The sequence below is a fragment of the Ruditapes philippinarum genome, unplaced genomic scaffold, assembly GCF_026571515.1.
Source record: "Ruditapes philippinarum isolate M1 unplaced genomic scaffold, ASM2657151v2 ctg568_1_1_1_1, whole genome shotgun sequence".
NCBI classification, from domain to species: Eukaryota; Metazoa; Mollusca; class Bivalvia; order Venerida; family Veneridae; genus Ruditapes; species Ruditapes philippinarum.
This window is the reverse complement of record NW_026859558.1, coordinates 675,464-699,996: the sequence shown is the minus strand read 5'-3', so window position 1 is coordinate 699,996 and position 24,533 is coordinate 675,464. Positions and strand designations below refer to the sequence as shown.

Below are 24,533 nucleotides of genomic sequence, written 5' to 3'. Positions count from 1 at the left end.
AAAAAAGCGTGATGCGTCATGAAATTGTGAAAAAAAACTGTAAATTGAAAACAGTAATTGCATTTTTTGTCAGACTTGAATTGACTTCTATTTTGTTTGATTGACATGCTTTTTCAAAGTTTAAGGTGTCTTTCTTTTGCATTTTTGAAAATTTCAATGATTTGATAATAGTCCTGTTTCTACACTTTTTTATCCTATTTTATCACCATGATCTGATTCGGTCATTTGTTCCGATAGTGGCAATCCCGTTTCATGGGACGAAGATACAGGACAAGGTTTCTCAACTGCTCTTACCATTATTTTACCATGATCGGATTCGATCATTTGTACCGATGATGGCGGTCGAAGGTACAGGACACGATTCTGTAATAACCGAATCTGGTGGTAGCACTTCTGCCCGGTTGTCTAGTTTTTGTTTTTTATGCCGAAATTGAATTGTTCTTGCGTTTTCTGTTTTGCATTGTATTTCCCATTTCGTGACATATTGAAACCGGAAATGTCGCGCGATGAACGCTTGATTATAATTTCTGACTAGTCTAAAATCCGCTTCGAGCCGGTATTTTCAACCCGGTAAACATGCGCAAATACATTTAACTCGATTAAAACTACGTGTTTGCAATTGGCAAAAATCAAGTGTTACCGAAAGTAAACAATGAATTGAGAAGGAGTACAGATTCGAAGTCGAAGTCCTGATATTTTGTGAAATCTCTTTTGAGATTGTGAATTTTTTTCCGCCGCATTGTGAAAAAAAAGTGCAATTTCGAATTGTGAAGGGGCCGAACATCGGCCCCTGTTATAGAAGGAAAAAATGCCCTGTAATGTTAGCTCTTGTGATCAACATGTGCTCAGTGTCTGTTGTCATTTGTCGGTTAATATTATTTTACTTATGCCACATTTCTTAAACCCCGAACACTTTTCCTCCTCAACTTCTTGACTGAATTTGATAAAACTAATAATAGGAAATCTTGTCTGTATAAACAATGTCCTCAGGTGAGCTATTTATGGCTAACATGGTCCTCTTGTGCTACATTTCGTCATAATTTTGTCATTTCTTTTCCAATATCTTTGATATTTGGTATAATGGGATCTTGCATTGACCTCTACCTTTAGGCTAGGTTTTTAGATCAATTTGGTCAAAAATAGATTTGTCTATATTCTTAATCATGCTTTTACTATAGGTTTTTGTATGCTCCCCTCTGTTTGAAGTATGTCAAGTTAAAAAACAAAAAGGCTAAGGCTAAGAATTGTATTCTCTTTATTATCCCAGGCTTTTACAGTACCGATAAAATTCATGGCATTTAGGCCACAGAAAATTAATTTTTAGACTCTCATCTTCGCCCGCCCGTATCAAAATCTTTCCGCTCAAAAATAATTTATTTTCAAAAAAATGAAAAAAAAAAAATGTTCATTTTGCAGACGTCTGTGGACGAAAATTCGTCTGAAAATCGTGGTTGAATATTTGCGGGACGAACGCATAAAAATCAAACTGAGGTTTACAGCGTCTAGTGATCCAGATTTTAAATACGTTCGTTATGATCAGTAAAATTGTCAAAATGTTCGTCATATGTGAAATATATGATGCAGTAAACAAGAAAACTGTTTGTGATTGGTTTGGGTTTAGTTTTGATCAAAATCTGGGTGGAAATGGTGCGACGTTCATCAATATATTTGAAAAATTTTGCCAGTTGAAAAGACTTTATTAGTCCCCTACCGGTTTACCGGAGGGGACTTTAGGTTTACCCTCCGTCCGTCTGTCTGTCTGTCCGTCAGTCCGTCCATCCGTCCACAAAACTGGATCCCGCGATAACGCAAAAAGTACTGAAAATATTTTAATGAAACTTGATATATGGATAGATGGCAGTATGGAGATTATGCAAGTCTTTTTCTTTTCTTCCTATGTTAAAAATTCTGGTTGCTATGGCAACAAATAGACTGAAAATATGGCAAATTTTACACATAACCTGGATCCCACGATAACGCAAAAAGTACTGAAAATATTTTTATGAAACTTGATATATGGATAGATGGCAGTATGGAGATTATGCACGTCTTTTTCTTTCCTTCCTATGTTGAAAATTTTGGTTGCTATGGCGACAAATAGACTGAAAATATGGCAACTTTTACACATAACCTGGATCCAGTGATAACACAAAAGTACTGAAAATATGTTTATGAAACTTGACATATGGGTAGATGGCAGTATAGAAATTATGCACATTCTTTTCTTATCTTCCTATGTTGAAAATTCTGGTTGCTATGGCAACAAATAGACTGAATTTCAAGATTTCTGATTCTAATTTTTAAGTTTTTTTACTATAAGTTCTTTATTTCTTAAGGTATTTTCTTCAAACTTTAAATATAAATTGCTTGTCATCAACCACATCATATGTGACAAGGTTTACAACTCTAGCACAAAATTTATCAGAATTACCTCCCTTGAACTTAAAATTTTCATGAAAAAAACATTGTTTTTTTAATAACTTCTTTTTCTGAATGTATCTACTTCAAACTTCATATAAATGTTTCTTACTATCACTCAACATTTGTGAGTGTTCAATACTCTAGCAAGACTATTTCCAGAATTATGCCCCTTTTGAACTTAGACTTTTTTTTGAGAAATTGGTAATTTTTACTCCACCTTCTTCAATCATGATAGGATTTAAAAAATGTTATATTTTGATAACAGGGATGTTTAAAAAATAACTTTAGAGTGTCCTTCAGTCCGTCTGTCTGTACATTAAAACTGTTTCCTGTGATCACTTTTAAAGAACCTTTTCAACAAATTTACTTAAAATAGGAACCAAAGTGAATGGCCAATGGCCCTTCAGAATGTTGCTTGGGCTCTTATCGGTAGGGGACTTATGGATTGCTTGCAATACTATGATAATTGCTTGTCTTGACCACGGAAGCTGAAAAAATGATGGATAAAATAAATTATAAATTATAAATTCCACCCACCCGCCCCAATTATTTCTTGAAACCTGGATGAGAGTCTAAAGATTAATTTTGTATGGCCTTACCAACCATTCACTTTGTAGATGGCCATGATCCTTTGCCCATCCCAGGAAATGTGGTTGTTTACAACATAGTTTTCTTGTTTATTTCAATTTAACAATGGTTCTATATGTACAGTACTGAATTTGTGTTTGTGGAACATCTTATCAATTGGTTTTACTGCTAAATAATTTATTAGAAATCATTGCTCTTACATAAGAGGAACATTTTAAGTTAAAAACAGAAAACAAGCTTTTGTGATTGACATTAATGCCCTGTTTTGCGTGAAATATTAGACTGGCAAGAATCAGCAGGGTTGTTTAATATACTGAAATAATAGCAATAATAGCTTTCAGACACAATTGCACAATGCAATGAAATATTTTATTGAAGAAATGATAGAAAATAAAAGCATGTTAACATAATTTTGCAGCTGGGATAGGGTTACACAGCATGCAGATCGAATTAATTGTTTTTCCCTCAGTTTTCCTGATAGTGTGCATAAAAGATCCTGTAACACAAATGTTTTATGGTTTTAATATTATCATAAATATGATGCTCAAATTAAGATTTATTATTTATATAAATTCCAAAAAAGCTATATTTATCGAATTTAACATTTCATGTAAATAAAGGGAGGCAATAAAAAATTTATGTTTTATAAAGTCCAAGTAAAATTTTTCAATAAGAAATGAATGCAAATATTTTAATGTAATAATATGTTCAAATATTTGCAGTACATATTTTACATATTCTTCGATGTTTGAAAATTGTTTTATAAGCATCCTTAAATACTTTTATTTTCAAGTAAAATGTACATTGCAATTGCAATGTGAAGCTCATAAAATGGAAAATTCTACAAGGGATTACAAAAAAAATATACTCAGAATTAAATTTAAATCCATTTTTGGGGGGCTTTTCTGAATCAGATTTTAGTAAAAAACACTTCATATTTTGGTCAATAACAATTAACACAATCAAAATTATCATTACTCTTTCCTAGAGGCTACCTACTGAGTTTAATTTAGTGAACTTTGCATTTTTATGCCCCCACAACTGATTATAAATTTTGTAATTTGAAGAAACAATCTTATTTTATTATTGATTTAAGTGTTGCTTTACCTTGATGCTCTCTTCTGCCTGAAATGATAGGGGAGCATATAGGATTTTTCCTCTCTGAAAAGCCAGTTGGCCGAGCGGTTATGGTGGACAATTTAAAATCACTTGCCTGTCGTTGCTGTGGTTTGAATCTTGTCAGAAACTTGTCTTTATACAAGGACTTACTTTTAAAAGGTTGGTAGTTTTACTCAGGTGCCCGCTTGCATAAAGAGGCGCCGATAAACTTTCTCCACCAGTAAACCTGGTAAGTAGTATTTTGACCTTTATAGTGTGACTGTGTCGGTTTGATGTCAAATCCAACAAAACAAACATGAAAATTCTTGGCCTGGCCACTTTTGACATGAAATTATGATCAACAAAAACAATTTTTTGTAGAGTAATGATTTAATTTTTTATTGCAATGTTTAAGACATGAAAAATATGTTTATATATCTTAGGCTTTGATTGGTTTGCTGAAGGGTGAAAGATTTGGAAAGCTGGATTCAATCATTATTTACTGTACTCGACGTGACCAGACGGACAAAGTTGCCACAATCATAAGAACATGTATGAATACTGGTGCTCCAACTGAGGTAGTCACCAAAGGACGTTCAAAACGCCCCAAATTAGAATGGGATGCCGAGAGTTACCATGCGGGTCTTACCCCAGCACAGAGGAAGCGGGTTCAAAATAATTTCATGTCAGGAAAATTACGTGTTGTTGTAGCTACAGTGGCATTTGGAATGGGACTTGATAAATCTGATGTCAGAGGTGTTATTCATTACAATATGCCCAAAAGTTTTGAGAGTTATGTTCAGGAAATAGGACGTGCAGGAAGAGATGGGGAGCGAGCTGATTGCCATGTGTTTCTCGACCCAGAGGTAAGTGATAGTGACAAGTTTAAAGTGGTGGTGGTGATTGCTTATGTTCAATTATGGTCAAACCTATATTGCAAATATTACAATGACCATAATTCTGGTCAAATCTATATTGCAAATACTGCAGTAACAATAGTTATAGTCAAACCTGTATTGCAATAATTTCAATAACCAGAATTATGGTCAGACTTGTATTGCAAATATTTCAATAACCATAATTACTAGTATAGCCAAACCTGTTATGCAAATTTTTGCAATAGCCATTATTATGGTCAAACATGTATTGCAAATATTGCAATTAGAATAATTATAGTTAGACCTGTATTGGTAATACTGCAATAACAATTGTTATCATTAAACCTTCATTGCAAATTTTGCAATAGCCATTATTATAGTTGAAACACATATTGCAAATATTGCAATAAAAATAATTATAGCTAATCCTGTATTGGTTTTATTGCAGTAAGAATGATTATAGCAGTAAGAATGATTATAGCTAAATTTGTATTGCAATTATTGCAATATTGATACTTGTAGTCAAACCTGTACTACAAATCTATGCAATAAGCCTTGTTGCAGGCCAATTTGCATTGTGTGGATTATTTTGAAAAACAATGTAAACTTAAACTGAAGCTTGTTTGAAAAATGTCTACAAACTACATTAAACACTTGTTTTATAATGTATTTAAAAGGATAATGTTTACAACACTCAAAGTCTTTCTCAAGCAATAAAAATAAAATTGCTAGGGGGCGGTGGGGTATGTGGGTTTGTACCAAAGGGTGTTTTTGTCGACACTGCTTTTGTTATACTGGTGTTCCTTTTTATTTTTGAAACCGTTTTTCATTACATCTCTCACGAAAAAATTTGTTTGTTTTTTTGCTGCCGAAAGTATTGATAAAATAAGGTAAGTTAGTAATAGATTTATAAAGTGATATTGTATAGTTGAACATTGTAAGTGCTGAATATAGTGATAAAAAATATCAGTGATGACTTAACAATACAATGTGATGTTGTGTTAAAATCTTGAGTAATAATAATAATAATAATAATAAAGACTTTACTTAAAGAGGCAACATAGTTGGGCATGCCCAGTCTTCCCTATGAGCCTCTATCAAATATACAATGTACATAATATAAACATTTACAAACAAAAGGTATGATAAAACAACAACAAAATTACAAATACATTGTAGTTAAGAAACATGTAAAATGAAAATCTAGGGAAAAAAACATTATATAATAATATAAACATTGCAATTTAGTTATACATTTATCATTTTATAATACAAATTGATGTGTCTTATTCCCACCAGAGAACCACCATTTAAGATAATTATTTTTGAACGACTGTAAATTTGTGGAATTTCTGATATCTAAGGGAAGAGAATTCCAAAGTTTTGACCCTGAATAGTAGTTTGTTGCAATATATTCAAGGGTCGTAATATGTTATAAAAAACCCTTTCCCTGTTTCTTTTCTTTCTGTGAAGAGAAAAATGCATAAGTGTGTATAAATAAGTAATATCTAAATTTCTGATTAATTGTGAAGAGACACAAATGTAAAAATTAATTTTAAAATAGTAATATGAAAACATACCGTATGGTGATATAATTTCATTTTGCTGGCATGAAATTTCGTACAAACTGTTTTAATTGTAAGTTCAGGCTCAAATGTTTTTTTAATTTTGCTGGTATTGAATTTTATGCTTAATGCATAAATTGAAATTTCATGCTTAAATTTATATATTTGCTATGTAAAAGATATAAAAATATCGCTTTTGTTTAAAGATTTGAAGTTTGAAAACCAAAGAAAAAGAAGTATTAATATTGTTCAGCATATTTTTCACTATCTTCAGTGTATATGTGTTAATAAGGCAGTGGTCCCCTCCTGAAATATGACATGGTGAACTGCTGAAGCAGATTTGTCAATTAAAAAATATCATTTGTCACTTTGAGATTAGTTTTCTCAAATTCTAAAAATGTGCAAGAAATTGCTGTGTTGATCTGAAATTGGTCAATTCAGACTTGTAACAAATTTGTGGCCAGGATTTGTAGTTTTTTGCAGCTAATTTTTTGGCCAAGATTCTTCCCCTATTATTCTGTTTTAAGATGTATGTTTTATTCAGTCTCCAACATTTTGGCAACATTTTTCCTTTAAGAAAAACTCAACTGATTATTTAGGTTAACATATTGCAATTTGAACTTAGTATAGTTGGTACCATTGCACACAGCATTGTTGTAGTGTAACTTGGCAATGAAATACTCTCTTATTGTTAATTCCTCAAATGTAAGTTATATTTATGACATGGATCCCCCATTCATATCTCTATAAAACTACTGAATTCACTGCTATGTGTGGTATTGTTTTAATTAGGAAGATATTGAAATTTCAAAATGGAATTAAAAAAAAAAGAAATATAGGACAATGTTATTTTTGCCTGTAACAAGATTGTTATTTGCTCTAGAATGGATTTCTTTTATGTCTAGGGAATATCTATTTCTAAGACAATATTAATGACTGCAAGAAAATTTGTTAAAGTCTGCCAAAGGAATAACTGATTTGTTGGGAAAGAGGTTTTCTTAGACAAAATATTCAGTATTTTAGTATTCCTCAAACCACTCTTGTTTATGTTTTATTATTTAAGAGGTTTGTTCACTGTTATTTTAGACACTAATTTTCTTCTATTGAAGAGAGTTTTGATCTGCTTACTATTTTCACATTTTTTGTCTTTTAGTCTGATACACTATTTTTGAGGCTAAGTCTTTATTATTTAAGAGTTTGGATGTTTACGATACTAATTCCCTGAGTTGAATTATGTGACAGTTTTTTTTTATTGTCTAAAGCTAATTTAGGCTTTTGAGGTATTTCAGAGGTTTGGTTTACATTTTCAGGAATTTGGATTGCATTTTCCGTGGCATTATCTAAGTACTTACTCTTGTATTTCAAAGATTTATTTTCTTTTTAAAATCTTTTTTAGAAAACATTTGTATTGCATGTATAGTGGCATTATCAAAGTTACAGCTTACTTTTGTATTTCAAAGATTTATTTTCTATTTAAGATCTTTTTTAGAAAACATTTGTATTGCATGTATAGTGGCATTATCAAAGTACTTTCTCTTGTATTTCAAAGATTTATTTTCTATTTAAGATCTTTTTTAGAAAACATTTGTATTGCATGTATAGTGGCATTATCAAAGTACTTTCTCTTGTATTTCAAAGATTTATTTTCTATTTAAGATCTTTTTTAGAAAACATTTGTATTGCATGTATAGTGGCATTATCAAAGTACTTTCTCTTGTATTTCAAAGATTTATTTTCTATTTAAGATCTTTTTTAGAAAACATTTGTATTGCATGTATAGTGGCATTATCAAAGTACTTTCTCTTGTATTTCAAAGATTTATTTTCTATTTAAGATCTTTTTAAGACATTTTGTATTGTGTGTATAGGGGCATTATCTAATTATCAACTCTTGTATTTTAATTAAAGATTTATTTTCTGTTTTAAATGATACTTGTGAGGTAATTTAGAAACTTGTTAACAGATTATTGTTCCAGCTTTAACATCAGATTAAATTTGATATCACTTAATAAAAGTTGTGAATCTGTAATTTCTAATAAAAAAAGTTCAGATTTTGTCTTATGTGACTTGTTTCATCCTATGTAGTTCAATGTTTAGATTTCCTGCATTTCTTTTGATTGTTTGCATTATAGCATTTTTGTATGCAAATCAAAATACCACTTTGTTTTTATTTTGCAACTTTTGTGACATATTATTTCACATTCAATGCTATTTTCTCAGATGATAGGCATCTTACATGTTTTTAATCAATTATTACAACTTTATAAAACACATAAAACCCCTTTCTATTGAATAAAAAAACATATACATTTCTGAGGCATAATGTGCCTTTAAAGGTAAATTTCCTTTTACATACACTGTAAGCAAATAGGAAACAGGAAGTTGAGAAACTGACTATCAGTGCTTGCGTTTAAGAGAAAACTTTGATAAGAAAGTTTTCACTGATTACTTGAGTAAATTCTCGGTACAGTACTAAAATGTTCTTGACCAGTACAAGACTTTAGTTCAATGCACTGTAATGGTATCAGGAACTTAAGAGAAAAATCAGTACAAAAAAGAACTTAGTACACTTTGTATTTTCATCCGGACACATCAGTTGGACATTTCGGTTAATTGCGGCTGATAAGTCATCTTCTATAAGACCAATGGCAAAGTTGTGTTCGTTAATGAATTTAGCCTTTGGAAACTGTTCACAAATCTACTTTCTTTGACTAGAAATGACAATAAATGTATAGATAAAGCAAAAGTCTGATATTAGCAGGTGCACTTGCTTAGCTGGTAATAGATAATAATTATCGCCCAGTGTGGACATTATATTGGACAAAGATGAAGGGGAAAGCAAAATTATAGACTGCTCTAATTGGTAAATTCCTCTGCAGGTGTAAAGCAAAATTGCCTGAAACACTGGGACAAATTAACCTTTGGTCAGGCTGGACTTTAGGAGAAAAAAATCAGTGGTCATAATAGACATTAACTTGTTATAAAAGTACTTAATTTATCAAAGCAGTTGAGATCTTGTGTTAGATTTTGGTTATTTCTGGTGTTGTGATATTATTCTTGTTTAAAGGTCCAAGAAGCTTCTGGAATTCAGTATAGTTTTAGTGATTTATTATTTTGTATGGAAGTCAAAATATCACTTTGTTTATTTTTTATGCCCCCACAGAGTGGGAGCATATAGCGTTGCACTTGTCCGTCCGAGTGTCCGTCACGCCGTACGTCCGTCCGTCCGTCCGTCCGTACGTCCCGAAATCTTGTGAACGCAACTCCTCTTAAACCGGATGGCAGATTTTGCTTAAACTTCCAGAGATGAACAACCTTAATGTGTAGATGGTAGTAAAGGAAGGAATTTTTGCTGCGACCAAATTTAACAGAATTATGGCCCTTTGTTGATTTTTTCACTATATACTATGTAGAAATTTTGTGAACGCAACTCATCTTAAACCGGATGGCAGATTTTGCTTAAACTTCCAGGGATGAACAACCTTAATGTGTAGATGGTAGTAATTTAAGTAAAGGGAGGAATTTTTGCTGCGACCAAATTTAACAGAATTATGGCCCTTTGTTGATTTTCTCACTATATACTATGTAGAAATTTTGTGAACGCAACTCCTCTTAAACCGGATGGCAGATTTTGCTTAAACTTCTAGGGATGAACAACCTTAATGTGTAGATGGTAGTAAAGGAAGGAATTTTTGCTGCGACAAAATTTTACATAATTATGGCCCTTTGTTGATTTTTTCACGATATACTATGTAGAAATTTTGTGAACGCAACTCATCTTAAACCGGATGGCAGATTTTGCTTAAACTTCCAGGAATGAACAACCTTAATGTGTAGATGGTAGTAAAGGAAGGAATTTTTGCTGCGACCAAATTTAACAGAATTATGGCCCTTTGTTGATTTTTTCACTATATACTATGTAGAAATTTTGTGAACGCAACTCCTCTTAAACCAGATGGCAGATTTTGCTTAAACTTCCAGGGATGAACAACCTTAATGTGTAGATGGTAGTAAAGGAAGGAATTTTTGCTGCGACCAAATTTAACAGAATTATGACCCTTTGTTGATTTTGAATTATCAATTTGTGGCACATGTAGTCCAAAAAATATTTGACCTAGAGTCATAAGATTGACAGAACAGTGGCATGTGGGGGCATCCGTGTCCTATGGACACATTTCTAGTTTGCTTCTTTTATGTCAAAGTAGTTTACAGTTTGCACTACTAAATTCCAGTGATAAACATTTAACAATGTAATCATTATGGTCCTTTCTGAAGAAAAAACAAAGTATTCATTTCTGACGTACAATGTGCCTTTAAAGCTGCATGCCTCCAGATGAGGCTAAAAAAAAACCCAAATTGGTTTATACAGAATTTATTTTAGTTCGATTGTATAGGAAGCTATAAGCTTTTATACACACTTTTGAATCCATTCCTGGAACCAACCAGTACTGAGCAATTTATGAAATGTTTCTTGCTCAAGGAAACAACCACTTGCTCCTGAGGAGTTTGAACTCATGCGGCTAGCGATCATTAGATTACTAGTCTGACGCGTTAACCACTCGGCCATGCCACCAAAAATCAAGACAAGTGTTCTAAGATCTTAGAAAAAGTAAAATTATCTACAATTTAAGCAATAATTTATCAGTTACATACAATAATTGACTGATTTGCAGTATTTATTATCATATTTCTACCTACATACTTTGACATTTTTTTAGTAATTGATGTGAATTGACAGTGCCAGAAGTTACTTTCTTTGTTCATTTGATAATATTTTACTTTTAAATACATTTTCAAATTTTTCATCAAAATTAGCATGAATCTGGAGGGGTGCTTCTTTAATGGTTCATATACAGATTTTTATCCTATTTTTTTTTTTTCACTTAATGTCGGATTTTCCTTCCTTTAACACTTACTGAATTATTCTTAAATCTTTGGTCTGCCCGGGTGTAAAAAGTCCATGCTTTTCCAGGGATTTCCATGGAAAATAAGAGGCTGGAGTATTGGAACAAAATTTTCCAGCCTTTTCCAGCCTGAAGCTGAGAAAAAATGGGCTGGAAAAACAGGGAACATTTTCCATGCTGCATGGAATATTTTCCATGTTTTCCATGGAAAAGCATGGACTTTATTCCATGCTTTTCCATGTACATGGAGTATTGGAACAAAAGTATGGATTTTTTTCCAGGGTATTCCATGTGACTGCCAACCATAGAGGCTGGACTTTTTACCATGGTAAATAGTCCAGCCTTGATGGAATAACATGGAAAAAAATCCAGCCTAATTCCAGCATCCCTGAATGTTCTTAAAATTTTAAATTCTCTCACGGAATTCAGCACAGGAATATTTGGGGTGGAATTTTTATTAGTTTAACATGATCACATATTTCTTTCACAAAATTTAATACATATCCTTTAGTCCAACATCCTACATTCACTATAGAACAAACAGTTTTTTTTCTGGCTGCAGGTTTGGTAGCTAGGTTCTGGTTGTCTTATAAATTTTAGCAATTATTTTGCTCTTAATCTGTCAATGAGAAACTGTTTTAATCTTAAATTTGTTTCAAGTGTTTCTGATTATTTAAATTACTATTTCTTTTATTGATGTCCATTTTCAGTCCTCTGCCTGTGTTTCCTAGAACTTCTTGTGGTTGTGCTCACCTTTAAAGATAAAATTCATAATAATTTAACACAGATGTGGTAATGACTTATGTTTTATTGCATATAAATATTATGCAGTTATATTCGTATCTTTTTAATAACATCAAATCTAATGTTTCAAATGTATTAATAATAAACTATTAAATATTAAACTATGCTTATGCATATTCAAAAATACTAAAGCAATGCAGTATATCTTATTTTCAAAGTGCACAAGTATAAGAATTTTCTCTGTACATGTATAAGAATTAAGTAAATTTGTGGACAAATATTTTATTACCCAGTATGTATTTTTTTTCAAGAAAAAGACATGGGAATAAAAAAGTACAAACGTATTGAGATTTTAAAAATATACCTTTTAGGATTAATACTGCACATCATTATTAAACACTGTTGGTAAATTCTCACAGTCACCACTTATGTCCCAGCCTGCAAGTTATGTAATTGTATAATGTAAAATGTAATTTTAGATTGTTCCATTGAAAACACAACACATACATGTAAATATAAACAAATGATTATGATGACCCTGTCAGCTTGTACAAAAACTACTGATTGTACCATTTAGTCCTATTAATCAAATTGATTTAATTTGTTTTATTTTTGTAGGAAATGAAAAAGATTCTACTAACAATTGTCATTTTTAACAATATACATTATAAAGAAATCATTGAATAAATTATATTTTACATATTATACATGTATAGATTAAAACAATTATCAGAAAAAACAAATGCATGAAGTTGAAAATATAAAAACAACTTGATCTTGTGTTACAAATGTTTTCGAAAAGTTTGATATATAACCTGTTTCTCAAATTCTGCATTGATGTAACTTAAGGTTTATAATACCTGATTCTGTTCTATATCTCTTTGTCCCAGGTGATTTCTAATTGTTATCATACCAATACATGTACTTAAACACTTTTAAAGTCTTAAACAAAACAATATCTCCAAAACTGCTTAAATATTCAAGTACAATCTCTGTAATTTTGCACTCTTCTGACCCATATATCTTAGAATTCAAAATTTACAACAGTTACTGGACAGGTCTATCATTATGTAAGTAGGGGTTAATCTGCTCATCATTTTAACTTTAATTCTTTGAGCGTTTAACAGAAAATATTTCAAATAGCTAATAGATATATAGATTTTTTTTAAAGATCATTACAAATTTTTGTACAAAAAAAATTGCAATGTCCTTCTAGAACACATTCTTCATATGAAAATTTATTTAATGTTATCTCTCCCCAAAAATAATCACATGGGAACAGCCTGATCTGAAATGACCAGTGGAGTAAATTAGTCATGCACAGATGGTTAGAAAATGCTGGTCAATGAGTTTTATCAGAGCTCTGATCTGTTGTATTTGTAAAATCTCAGTGGATGAAGTATTTATTTTTTCCTAAATATTGGTCAATTTAATATAGAAATATATATGAGATTCTTTCATGCACTGTTATTTGTTTTGTTTATTTATTTATTGTTATCCAAAAACATTTGAATTCTTACAATTTAAATAATGGCAAGCAATATGCAAATCCCATTCTTGATTTTATAGTGTCTTCACAAGACTTTCAATTAATTTTTATAGTTAAATGGATATTATTTTTCAATGTACATAATTCATGTAGATTTATTTAAAATAATAATATGTATTTTGAACAATCAATTCATTAAATTTTATGTCTTTAGCATTATTAAATACATATTTTTCTGAGATACCCTTTTTTCAACTACATAAAAAGTATAACCGTGTCAAATTTTCAAATTTCATTTACAGTAACTTGCATTAAAAATAACGGAGTGATTGGGTTTATTTTCTTGTTAAAATTTAACAATATTGTGCTGAAATATAAAGTAAGATTTCTTTTATTCTTTACAAGTTTTTTCCAAGCATACTTTAGGAGAAAGTTTTAACCACATTTCCAAGCATCAAAAAAATTAAGTTCCACTTTTCCATGCTCATGGAAGTAAAGTCCATGGTTTTTCCAGGCTTTTTTACCACAAATGTCCAGCCAATTTTTCCAGCCTTTTTCCAGCAATTTGCTGGAAATGGCTGGACAAAAAAAGTTCCAATAGCATGGAAAAAATACCAATTTTTCCGCTTGAATTTTTCCCATTAAAAAATTTTAGTTGGGGCTTTTTTTTTTCCATTGGGGGTTTTTTTTTTCCCCCCCTAAAGGGGGAGGGCTTTTTTAACCAAGCCTCTTCTTCCAGGGTTACCCTTGGGGGAAAATCTTACACCCGGGTATTTAAAATACCATGTATATTTGTCATGTCTTTTGTATTACAAATGATATAAAAGTAAATGGGTTACAAAAAATTCATGTATTATAAAATTGTCAGATAAGAGTTATTTTTTTGTATTCTTTTTTGTTTCTTTATCCTTGTCTTTAGTTTTTTTCCCTTCTATTGATATTCTTTGTTCTTCATTATAGGGGTTTCTTTAAGTGAGCTATCTGAAAAATAACAGAATCCATTTAATTACATTTTGGGACAGGAATCACTGAATGGAATTTAACATGAGTTTTCTTTCGTTAAAAATGGTTTGGGTATGGTTTTTCCTTTAATAAGTGTTCTTGATGGGAATTTAAAAGATATGTTCTGGAGTTGGAAGGGGACTAGGTACTTAAAAGTAATTCATGTTGTCAAAGGATTCTTTTATAAAGATAGGAAAGAAAAATATAAAAAATGAATTTAAATAACAAGGGAATTAGATATTACAACAACATTAACCCGGAGATTTCTTAGTTTTATTTGTGGGGTTGGCTGAAAAAAAAAAAAAAAATTAAAAATTATTTGTTTTGGGACATTAATCATATTTCTTCAAGTAACTTTACCCCTTTGCCAAATTTTTTGAGAAAAATTTCCTGGTTGCAAGGGTTTCTTTGCATAAAGCTCTGCAAATTTTTGATCAAATGGTTCTTTGGTGTCCATTGCATGACTAGGTGACTAGGTCACATTTAAGCTTAAATTAAATTTCAAAAAAGATTTGTTAAATTTTTTCTCCCTGATACTGGTGGTGCAAGCTTTGAATGAAAGTAATTACCAAGTTTTGTTGGGAATTATCACCCACACTGGGAGTTTTAAATTTGCCTAGTCCCAAGGGTAACTTTAATTATGCGTAGATTTTTTATGGAAACCTTTTAAAAATTATTCTCCCCAAAATTCTGGGTGTTTGTAGGATAGCCTAGCTGTTTTTTATAAACCATTTTAGTGGACCTCTAGCAAGTTTAAGTTTGACATTATAGGGTTAACGGCACGTTTTTTCCGTTTATAACGTCTGCAGAGTCCCGAAGGGGGAACGGTTGGCTCCAAACAGTTTCCGAGGGACTTCTGCAGACTTTATAACACCGAAATAAAACGTGCTTGACGTTATTATAGCCATAAATTTTTTTAAAAACAGGATTATGATGTTATTATATACCTAAAACACAAATAAAAAATCCTTTGTGCTTTGGAACCCGGTATTTACCCAACTCTTAATTTTTTTACGTTATGCGTTTATTTTTTTTCCCGGGGCCACCAACTTTTGAGAAACCGAACGAAATTTCGGAATTTTAATTTGGATTTTAACAAAGTTTAACTTTGGGGATTATATTAAGTTAAGAAAAACATAACATTACTCTACCCAAGGACAAAACAAGAACGCCTTTCAGAAATTCCTTTAGAATTTGATTACAGAATTGGCGGTATTTGAAAAAGATTCAGTGACATCAGATTTCAAATTCAGGAATCGTTTTTTTTTTAAGCACGCAAGTTTTAAAAAAATTCAGGCTAAAACATTGATTTTCTCTTCAAAGAAACATACAGGACATTTATCAGTCATTAAAACGTCAATAAAACAACGTTTTCTTTATTATTCAATTTGTTGCTTTCCATTTTTGTAAGTTAATCGGGGATTAAACTGAATGACAGATTCCCTTTATTTGTTTACATTGACCAACTGTCCGTTTCTAAGAAAGGGCGAACAACCAAAAGGCATAAGCGGCGGATGTCTATACGCCCGTATTGCCGGCTATTTAATTTTACTTGAATGCTGCTCGCGTTTATTGCCGACTGAGGCCCTCGAATTAATAATTCCAAGTATTAACAAGACTCTGGCAAACAGGCCAAATCGTCATTTTTTGGGTTTTGTTTTACTGGGCCCGTGTATGATATTGCGGCAATAGGCTAAAAAGCCGGGCTATAACAAAGAGCCGTGTACTATGTTAACGCATGGTTTTGGCCCCGTTATAACATGGGCAAAAGAGGGAAAAATAGCCGATTTTATGCTATAATGTCATTTAAGCCAACAAAAACCTACCAAATCCTAATACTTAACACTATTATATATTTGGCTTGTGGCAATGGCTAGAGGATCTAGGCTACAAAAGGCCTATATTGGCCTGGCCCACATGATTTTACATACTTTAATATTGAAAAACATTGGAAAATCTTATGCTCCAAAACTGCAAGGCCTACAACTTTGATATATTGTGTGTAGCACTGTGTAGTAGACCATGAGCAGGTTTTTTCAGATCATGACCTTAGTGTATAAATTGGGTCGGCCCTAAGAGATCTCTTTCTTTTTTGCATAGACTCGTTAAGGAAAAACCATAAAAGTTCTACTCTCAAAGTACAATTTTTAGAACTAAGATATCTAGTATGATGTATTGTCTAGGTAACAAACTTATTATGAATTAAGTTTTCACAAATGCCATTGGGTATTAGTTGAGCCATCTAGGCAATCATTGCCTTCTTGTTCCTTTTATACTGAAATGTTGCAGAGCCATACATAGTTTTTGATGACCACCAATTGCTAAAGGAATACATTACTGCTTTACTCCAAGGGATGGCCGAAAAAAAATTGATGTTCTGAATGTCAAATTATTAAGAAGTATTTGGGGAAAGGGAACCCAAAAATTTAAAATCCCTAAAACAGGTGCAATATGTAGGGGGGTAAGTATTCTGAACTTTTGGAAACCCAAATTTTTTACGGAAAAATTGAAAATAAAAAGGAAATATATTATATTTTGGGGGACAATTTTTAAATTGGGCATTTTTTAGCTGTAGACCCAGAAAAACAAAAAGATTTGTGAATTTAGAAAAGGGCCCTTTTATTTTGGTTTGAGAGGGAAAGTTTGATTTACAAACCCGCGGACATTTATACATAAAACCCCTTGGTTGGGGCATAAAAAAAGATAGTCTTTTTTGTGGCTTCCTTACCCTTGCTGTGTAAGATTCTTGAGAAATTATGTTTTGTTCGTTATTTTTGGTTCGCAAGAAAGGACCTAAGACCGGGTTCCATTTTTTTCTTGCTCAAACATGTAATCATTTTAAGTTAGTTAATAAATGTGAAAAGTAAGGTGATGTAAAGTCGATGTAATTTAGTTACATTAGTTCAGTACAGTAATGTGATGTAAGGGAAGTTAAAGTACATAAAAAGAAAGCATCTATGTAATTTTAATTAAAGTAAGTTACTTAATTAGGAAGTATACGGATTACTAAATTATAGTATCATCTCATAGTTATAAACATAATAAAGCTTAGATAAAAGGAATAATATGGTACTGCATTTCAACAGATTTTTTTACAAGATTTATTACATTTTATCTTGTCATGAAATTTTATCAATAGAATAAATAAATGATTATTTTTACCAAATAAGTGATATTTTTGTGTGTGTGAAATTACTATTTCATGTCTGTGCAATTTTGACAAGATTTAACACCCTTAAATTACAATCAAAGTGAAAACTATTGTAAGGTCTTTTTTTCCCTGATAATAAGACTTTCTGATAAGGAAATGCTATTTGTTCTATGAGTGTCCATGTTGGGGTATTGTGTATTGTTGATTAATGAGTTACTCTCCCTTGTTTTGTGTGTGATTTGGGGTAGTGATAAATGGGACATCCACCTAGAGAATGATGGGAAACAAGATTTATTTTCTTAGTAAAAATGAAATTTATGTGAATAAAAAACAATTTGAAATCACCAAAGAAATGAGGTGTTGTCATGACATTAAAAAAACATTACCGTCAGTGTTACACATCTAATTTATTTTGCATCTATTATTTTGTATCTTCTGAAATAATTTGCAAGTAGAACCAGAGAAATGTGTATAGCTATTTATTTTTATATCAATTTGTATTTTTTCCTGACAGCAAAAAGATGGCATGCCAAAAAAATTTCCCCCTTAATTTGGGCACTTTTTGGACAGTGTTTAAATTTGGGAAAATTTCAGATTTTTACAATACCAAATTTTAATTTTTTTACAAAAAAAGGATTTAATATTTTTAAATTTAAAAAACAGAACTTCAGATGAGTCAAAATAAATTTTAAGAAAAAACCCAAAATTGGGGGTAAAAATTTTTACCCAAGTTTTAAGAAAAAATTTTAATTTTTCAAGGTTCAAGTTTAAAATTTTACAAGTTATGTGTTGAGTTAAATAACCCGATTTTGCGGTTAAATTTTTTACCATATTTCTTTCTGGTGCCCGTTAAATTTTTTTATTTTGTTTTGGGGAAAAAAAGCATATTGAACCCGTAAAATGCCTCAAGTGGCCCAAAAGCCCAAAATTTATTTAATAGATCTATTAGCAAACTGCAGATATAATTTCAAGTGACAATTTAAAACAAAGGTATACATTCACATAAAGAAAAGCAATAAGAATCATAATTCATTGACTTATTTAAACAAAATGTTAACAAAGTAGTATTGTTTCTTCCATTTAAAATGCTAAAGAAATATAACTTTACCAATTTTCTAAAAATCAATGGAAGCAAAAGATTGTTCAGATAATTAACCAATTAGTAGCTTTTGGAAAACAAGAACAGGACACCAAAAAAGTTTTTGAAAACTTAAAACAAAAGCATTTCTGAGGCATAAATTATAAATGATTTTCTTGTCTCATGACACTATGTAATAATAATGCGAAAAATTCAAGCTTATATATTGTAATAGCTATATGGTGATAATTTTCTATTTTATTTTCAATTTTTGATTGACATTTCATGACATTTTGAATAGATTTTCATATAATTTCTTTAAAGCTTCTCTGTAAAACTGACTTTTAAAGTCCCATTATGCCTTTAAGATGCTAAAAATGTTAATTCTCAAAAACTTTCTTTCTTTGTTTCTTGACACAATATCAAAAAAAAAAAAAAAAAAAAAAATTCTCATTGGCCAATATACATAGGTAGGTGTTTTATTTTTCCTTGTTTGCAAATATAATTAGTGAAATTAGTATTTTGTATGGAAGTCAAGATACTACTTTGTGTAACATTGCACCACCTTCATGACACATCACTGCATTAAACATGCTATTTTTTTAAGTTATTGAATATTATCTAGCATGCTCTTGATCTGTTAAATAAAACATTTATCAAACACACATTTTGCATTTCTAAAGAGTTACAAAAATATGGATTTCTGAGGCATAATATGTCTTTAATGATAATAATATGTCCTATCAAAAACTTTGTTTCTGTCAGTTTAAGTTACAGACAAGGATAATGAATATGCTGTGTTTCATTAAATTGAAAAATTCTAAAAAAAAAAGATAGAATCTTCTTTGAGAGCAAGGAAAAGAAAATTCTAACATGAAATTCACTTTGCTGACGGGTAAAAAAATATCCTCTGAAGTGTTACAATATAATTATGGTGAATTTTACAAGTAAATAATATATCAATGGTAATGATATGGCAGAATAAGGCTTATTATTCTCAAAAGTGCAAAGTTTATGTAGTACTAAATGATGCACTTGTTAGGTTCCAAATGGGTTAAAACTAGGTCTTGCAAAATTGTTACATAATATATATCATTCAGACATAAAGGTTGTAATTATCTATGAAATTATTTTGTACAAGTAATCAGTTCTTTTTATGAGAGGAAAATTGATAAACTAGACTGAATGTTGTCTTATAGTTTCTGTAACTGACAGCTACAGACCTAAATCATATTATCATTTCAATGGCTAAGTTCACAGTTTATGGGGGACATCAGTGGCCAAGTGGTTAAGGTTGTAGACTTCAAACCACTTGCACTTCACTGCTTTTAATTCAAATCTGGACAGGGATTTTGGATTCTTTCATGTAGGGAAGTAATCCAGCTTATTTATGGAAAATTGGTGGGGGCCTGTTTTGTGCCTGAAATAATGCACAAAAGGGCACCTTAGGGTTCCTTCCATTAGTTAAGCTAGAACGTCTGTGGGTAAGCAAATTTTTTCATGTCAATAATTATTGAACTTTGACAATTTGAGGCTTATGGTCATTTATTTTTTACCGCTTATTAGATTCCAGATAAATATTTTCTAACCTCAGTGCCTGAAGGTTTGAAGCTTTTACTCATCTTTTTTGATCATTTACAAAGAAATAGATGAATTGTAATATTAAAATATTTGTTTATCATGACATAAACTTATGAAATGAAATAAACGTTTTATGAAAATTTTTAACTGTAACCTATATAAATTTATTTCTTAAATGGATTTGTCGAGCTTCCATTGTTTTTACTGTTTGTTACCAACTTTTGGGGATAAGATAAAAATGTGGCAATGGTCTTTCAACAGAACATGTATATTGAGTCGGTCTGACTTCAAGAAGTGCAGGGTGCCTAATATTTAATTGGGGGGAAAGGGGAATCCCGGCTCAAAATATGGGGCAAAGGGTAATACTTTTGGGGGCAGTTTAAAAAAAAAGCAAAAAAAGGGTTTCTTTAAAAAGTTTTATTCAGACCCCTCATCAAAGATACACCTTCATAACAAAATTTTCTCCAAACATGTTGTGATTTGTGCAGAGTTGGATTGTTGATTTTATAATATTGAATGTATTTTATGTTTTCCTCCACTACAAAATGCTGTTAATACCAGGTTGTAAATTTATCATTTTCAAAGAAATTCTCGACAAAAAATTCAGGAGAATGGAAGTGATTGGAAAAAAAACAACAACCCAGCAACAAAATTCTCAGAACTGTGAACATTAATTAATTATTTTCCTTATTACAAATTGTGTATTTGACAAATATATGCAAAATAGTCAATCAATGTTTAAGAATTATGTACCAGTGATTGACAGTCATCTTTTAATTTGTAAAATATTAATAGAGGAATAATTATGTTACTAAGCATCAAGCTATATATTTCAGATGATATAAAATGTTGGGCCATTTACATTGGTGAACGCCTGAATTTTCAAGGTTTCATTTAGTTTAAACATTGCAATGCAGTATGTGACTCAGATTTTATGTAGTTTATTTAGGTTTAAGAAGCTCTCTGACCCTGCAATTTATAATGGTCATATGGTGACTGTCCAATTTTACTGCTGGAGGAAGAGCCCAGGTGCAGCCCCTTCATGCATTATTTCAGGGACAAGCTGGAACAAGTTGAAGGAAGACTCTTACGGTGCCCCTTCATGCATTATTTCAGGGACAAGATGGAACAAGTTTAAGGAAGACTCTTACGGTGCCCCTTCATGCATTATTTTAGGGACAAGTTGGAGGAAGTCCCCTGCAGCGCCCCTTCATGCATTATTTCAGGGACAAGTTGGAAGAAGTCCCCTGCAGTGCCCCTTCATGCATTATTTTAGGGATAAGTTGGAGGAATCCCCTGCAGCAACCCTTCATGCATTATTTTAGGGACAAGTTGGAGGAAGCCGCCTGCAGCGTCCCTTCATGCATTATTTCAGGGACAAGTTGGAGGAAGTCGTCTGCAGCGCCCCTTCATGCATATTTTCAGGGAACAGTTGGAGGAAGTCCCCTGCAGCGTCCCTTCATGCATTATTTTTAGGGACAAGTTAGAGGAAGTCCCCTGCAGCACCCCTTCATGCATTATTTCAGGGACAAGTTGGAGGAAGTCCCCTGCAGCGCCCCTTCATGCATTATTTCAGGGACAAGTTGGAGGAAGTCCCCTGCAGGGCCCCTTTATGCATTATTTTAGGAAAAAGTTGGAGGCAGTCCTTTCATGCATTATTTCAGGGACAAGTTGGAGGAAGTCCCCTGCAGTGCCCCTTCATGCATTATTTCAGGGACAAGTTGGAGGAAGTCCCCTGCAGCGCCCTTTCATGCATTATTTCAGGGACAAGGTAGCACAATTTGGTACCTGAGTTAAGAACCACCAATCTTCATTAAATATGGTACAATGCAGACCATGATGAGCCAGCATATCTTACCATTCATCATATTTATGGAAAATTACAAAATATTAACTGACTAAATTTTTGAACAGACTGCAGACCATAACTGAGACATCAAGAATGCTGATATTGTTCTGCATTGGTCACATGGGTATTTTATTCATTTCTTGCAAGTAAAAGGTTAAATTAACTAGTTATTGAATGATTTTATACAGCATCTGGTGTTGCCTTCTTTTATTGTAGTTTTATGATTGCTGATATGAGCTAATTTGCTTATGATTCAATATGTTCTCAATTTATAAATGCCAAAATGGCACAATATCTGTTATTTATATGTACTTATATGATTAATATCTGTCTGTGACAAATCAATCCACTCTTTTTAGCCTAATGAGAGCATCAGATTTGTAATTTATGGTTTGCTCAGGTTTAGATCCTCTAGCAGGGCATAATTTGTCGGCAACATTCAATCTCGGACATTGTGCCTCATAGCCATCTGTGTTTTACAGTGAATTCCAAATTCATGTTGGATTTATAGCTGGTCACTTGAGAAAAATCTGTCATTACTGGTTTGTTATCCAGTAATTTTGCCAAAAATGTTTAAAAATTGGTATTGAAACCAAACAACTTAAACCAAACATTGATTTGAAAAATTGAAAGGGTTTTTGGCACATATGATGTAAACAAAGTGTACTTCATTGAGTCATAGGAATAATTTAATTTATCAAGATAAAGGAATTTATATCATGTATTATTTTAATGAATAATGTACTATTGTTTTACTAATTTTGTCTTGAAAAAGGGAAACGTTTTTGTGTGTGTTGAGAAAGAGAAACTTGAAAGAGATTGCCTAATGCATTTCCAACTTTTTCTACCTAACCATTTCATTCTTGTTATTTTAAGGGTTTTGTATTTCAAATTTTACCAATTCGGCCATTTTTACCAATTCTGCCATTTTTAGGGATTTTATTTTCTTCTCTATTTTGCACTCAAGTTTCATGTACTACAGACTGGTGTGGGTGTTATAGGGCAATACGTTATCACCAATTTCCGCATTACAGGTTCAAGTAGACTATGACTGTGTTTTCATGTTTTGGAAGACATATTGTCTGTTATATCATGCAAAAGTACGAGAAAATCACTACTTACATGTTTATCCTGCATTAAAATGAAGCAAGCCTGTATGTAAAAATAACAATAACATGGCGTCTAGAATATTCCTGGGTTGTTATGGCTGAAACATCATAATTGTTATTGCTTGAATATAGGTCAAGGCAAGTTAAGCGCACATAAATGCCACATTATAGCCCTTACCATGCTAAATATATACCAGAACTTGTGTTATTCTTTCAATATTCATCACTTATTTGGAAAAGATTTCAAAATATGTATTGACTGAATAGCAGACAGTGCAGACCATGATCAAACTGCTGATCTTGGTCTGCACTGGTAAAAGTATGGGTAAAAAATTGTGAGTGACTGCCAGAAGGTGAAGGCTAATATGTTCAATAGGGTGTTTGTACTATGAAGAGTTATTTGAACAATTTGAAGTAACATGTAGATACTCAATGAATAAGCTTTGTCTTAAAGGAAGTAGCAACATCTCTTTTGCAAATTAAAAAAATCTCTAAAATTTTCTTTAGCATAAATATCAACCAACCTTCATTAAAGTCTAACCTTGCACGATTCCCTTATATTTCCTCTTGTGAAATGTCTAGGATTTTAAATTTGCTATCTTTCTGACATGTTGAAATATAATCTCACACACAATATTCACTATTTGTGTAAGCACCTCATTCTTTCTTATAAGCAATCTATTTTTTTTCTTAATCAACACATTTTTACTTAGAGGCAGTTTACCCTATCTGTATTATTATTTCCTGAAGGCAGAAAAGCAATCTTGTAGTAGATTGAGATAAGAGTCCATGGAAATGGTTGTTCAGTAATCCATCATAGGACTTGTTGTGTTACAAAATCTTCTAGGATTTATACATGTATCTCAACTGTCAATTAACTTCATGATTAATGTTTTATAAACTCATGAGATGTCCGGATAACAAGACCATGGCATATGGGAGCATTATACTTATTCCCAAAGTATGTGCTGTCTTTAGATATACACTATTAAAATGTGAAAGGTCTCTCTTGAAAAATAAACGATAGCAACCGGAACAAAATTTTGATCAGATAATGAATTTAAATTAGTGTCACTG

The 24,533-nt window shown here is 31.7% G+C and overlaps 1 protein-coding gene across 1 annotated transcript in view; it reads left to right on the top strand.

Moving 5' to 3' along the window:
* Positions 1 to 24,533, top strand: part of LOC132756962 (ATP-dependent DNA helicase Q4-like) — a 246,443-nt gene that overhangs the window by 22,462 nt on the left and 199,448 nt on the right. The window contains exon 15 of the mRNA XM_060748106.1: positions 4,551 to 4,973. Coding sequence (XP_060604089.1) covers positions 4,551 to 4,973 — 423 coding nt within the window. The remainder of the gene's footprint in view (positions 1 to 4,550; positions 4,974 to 24,533) is intronic.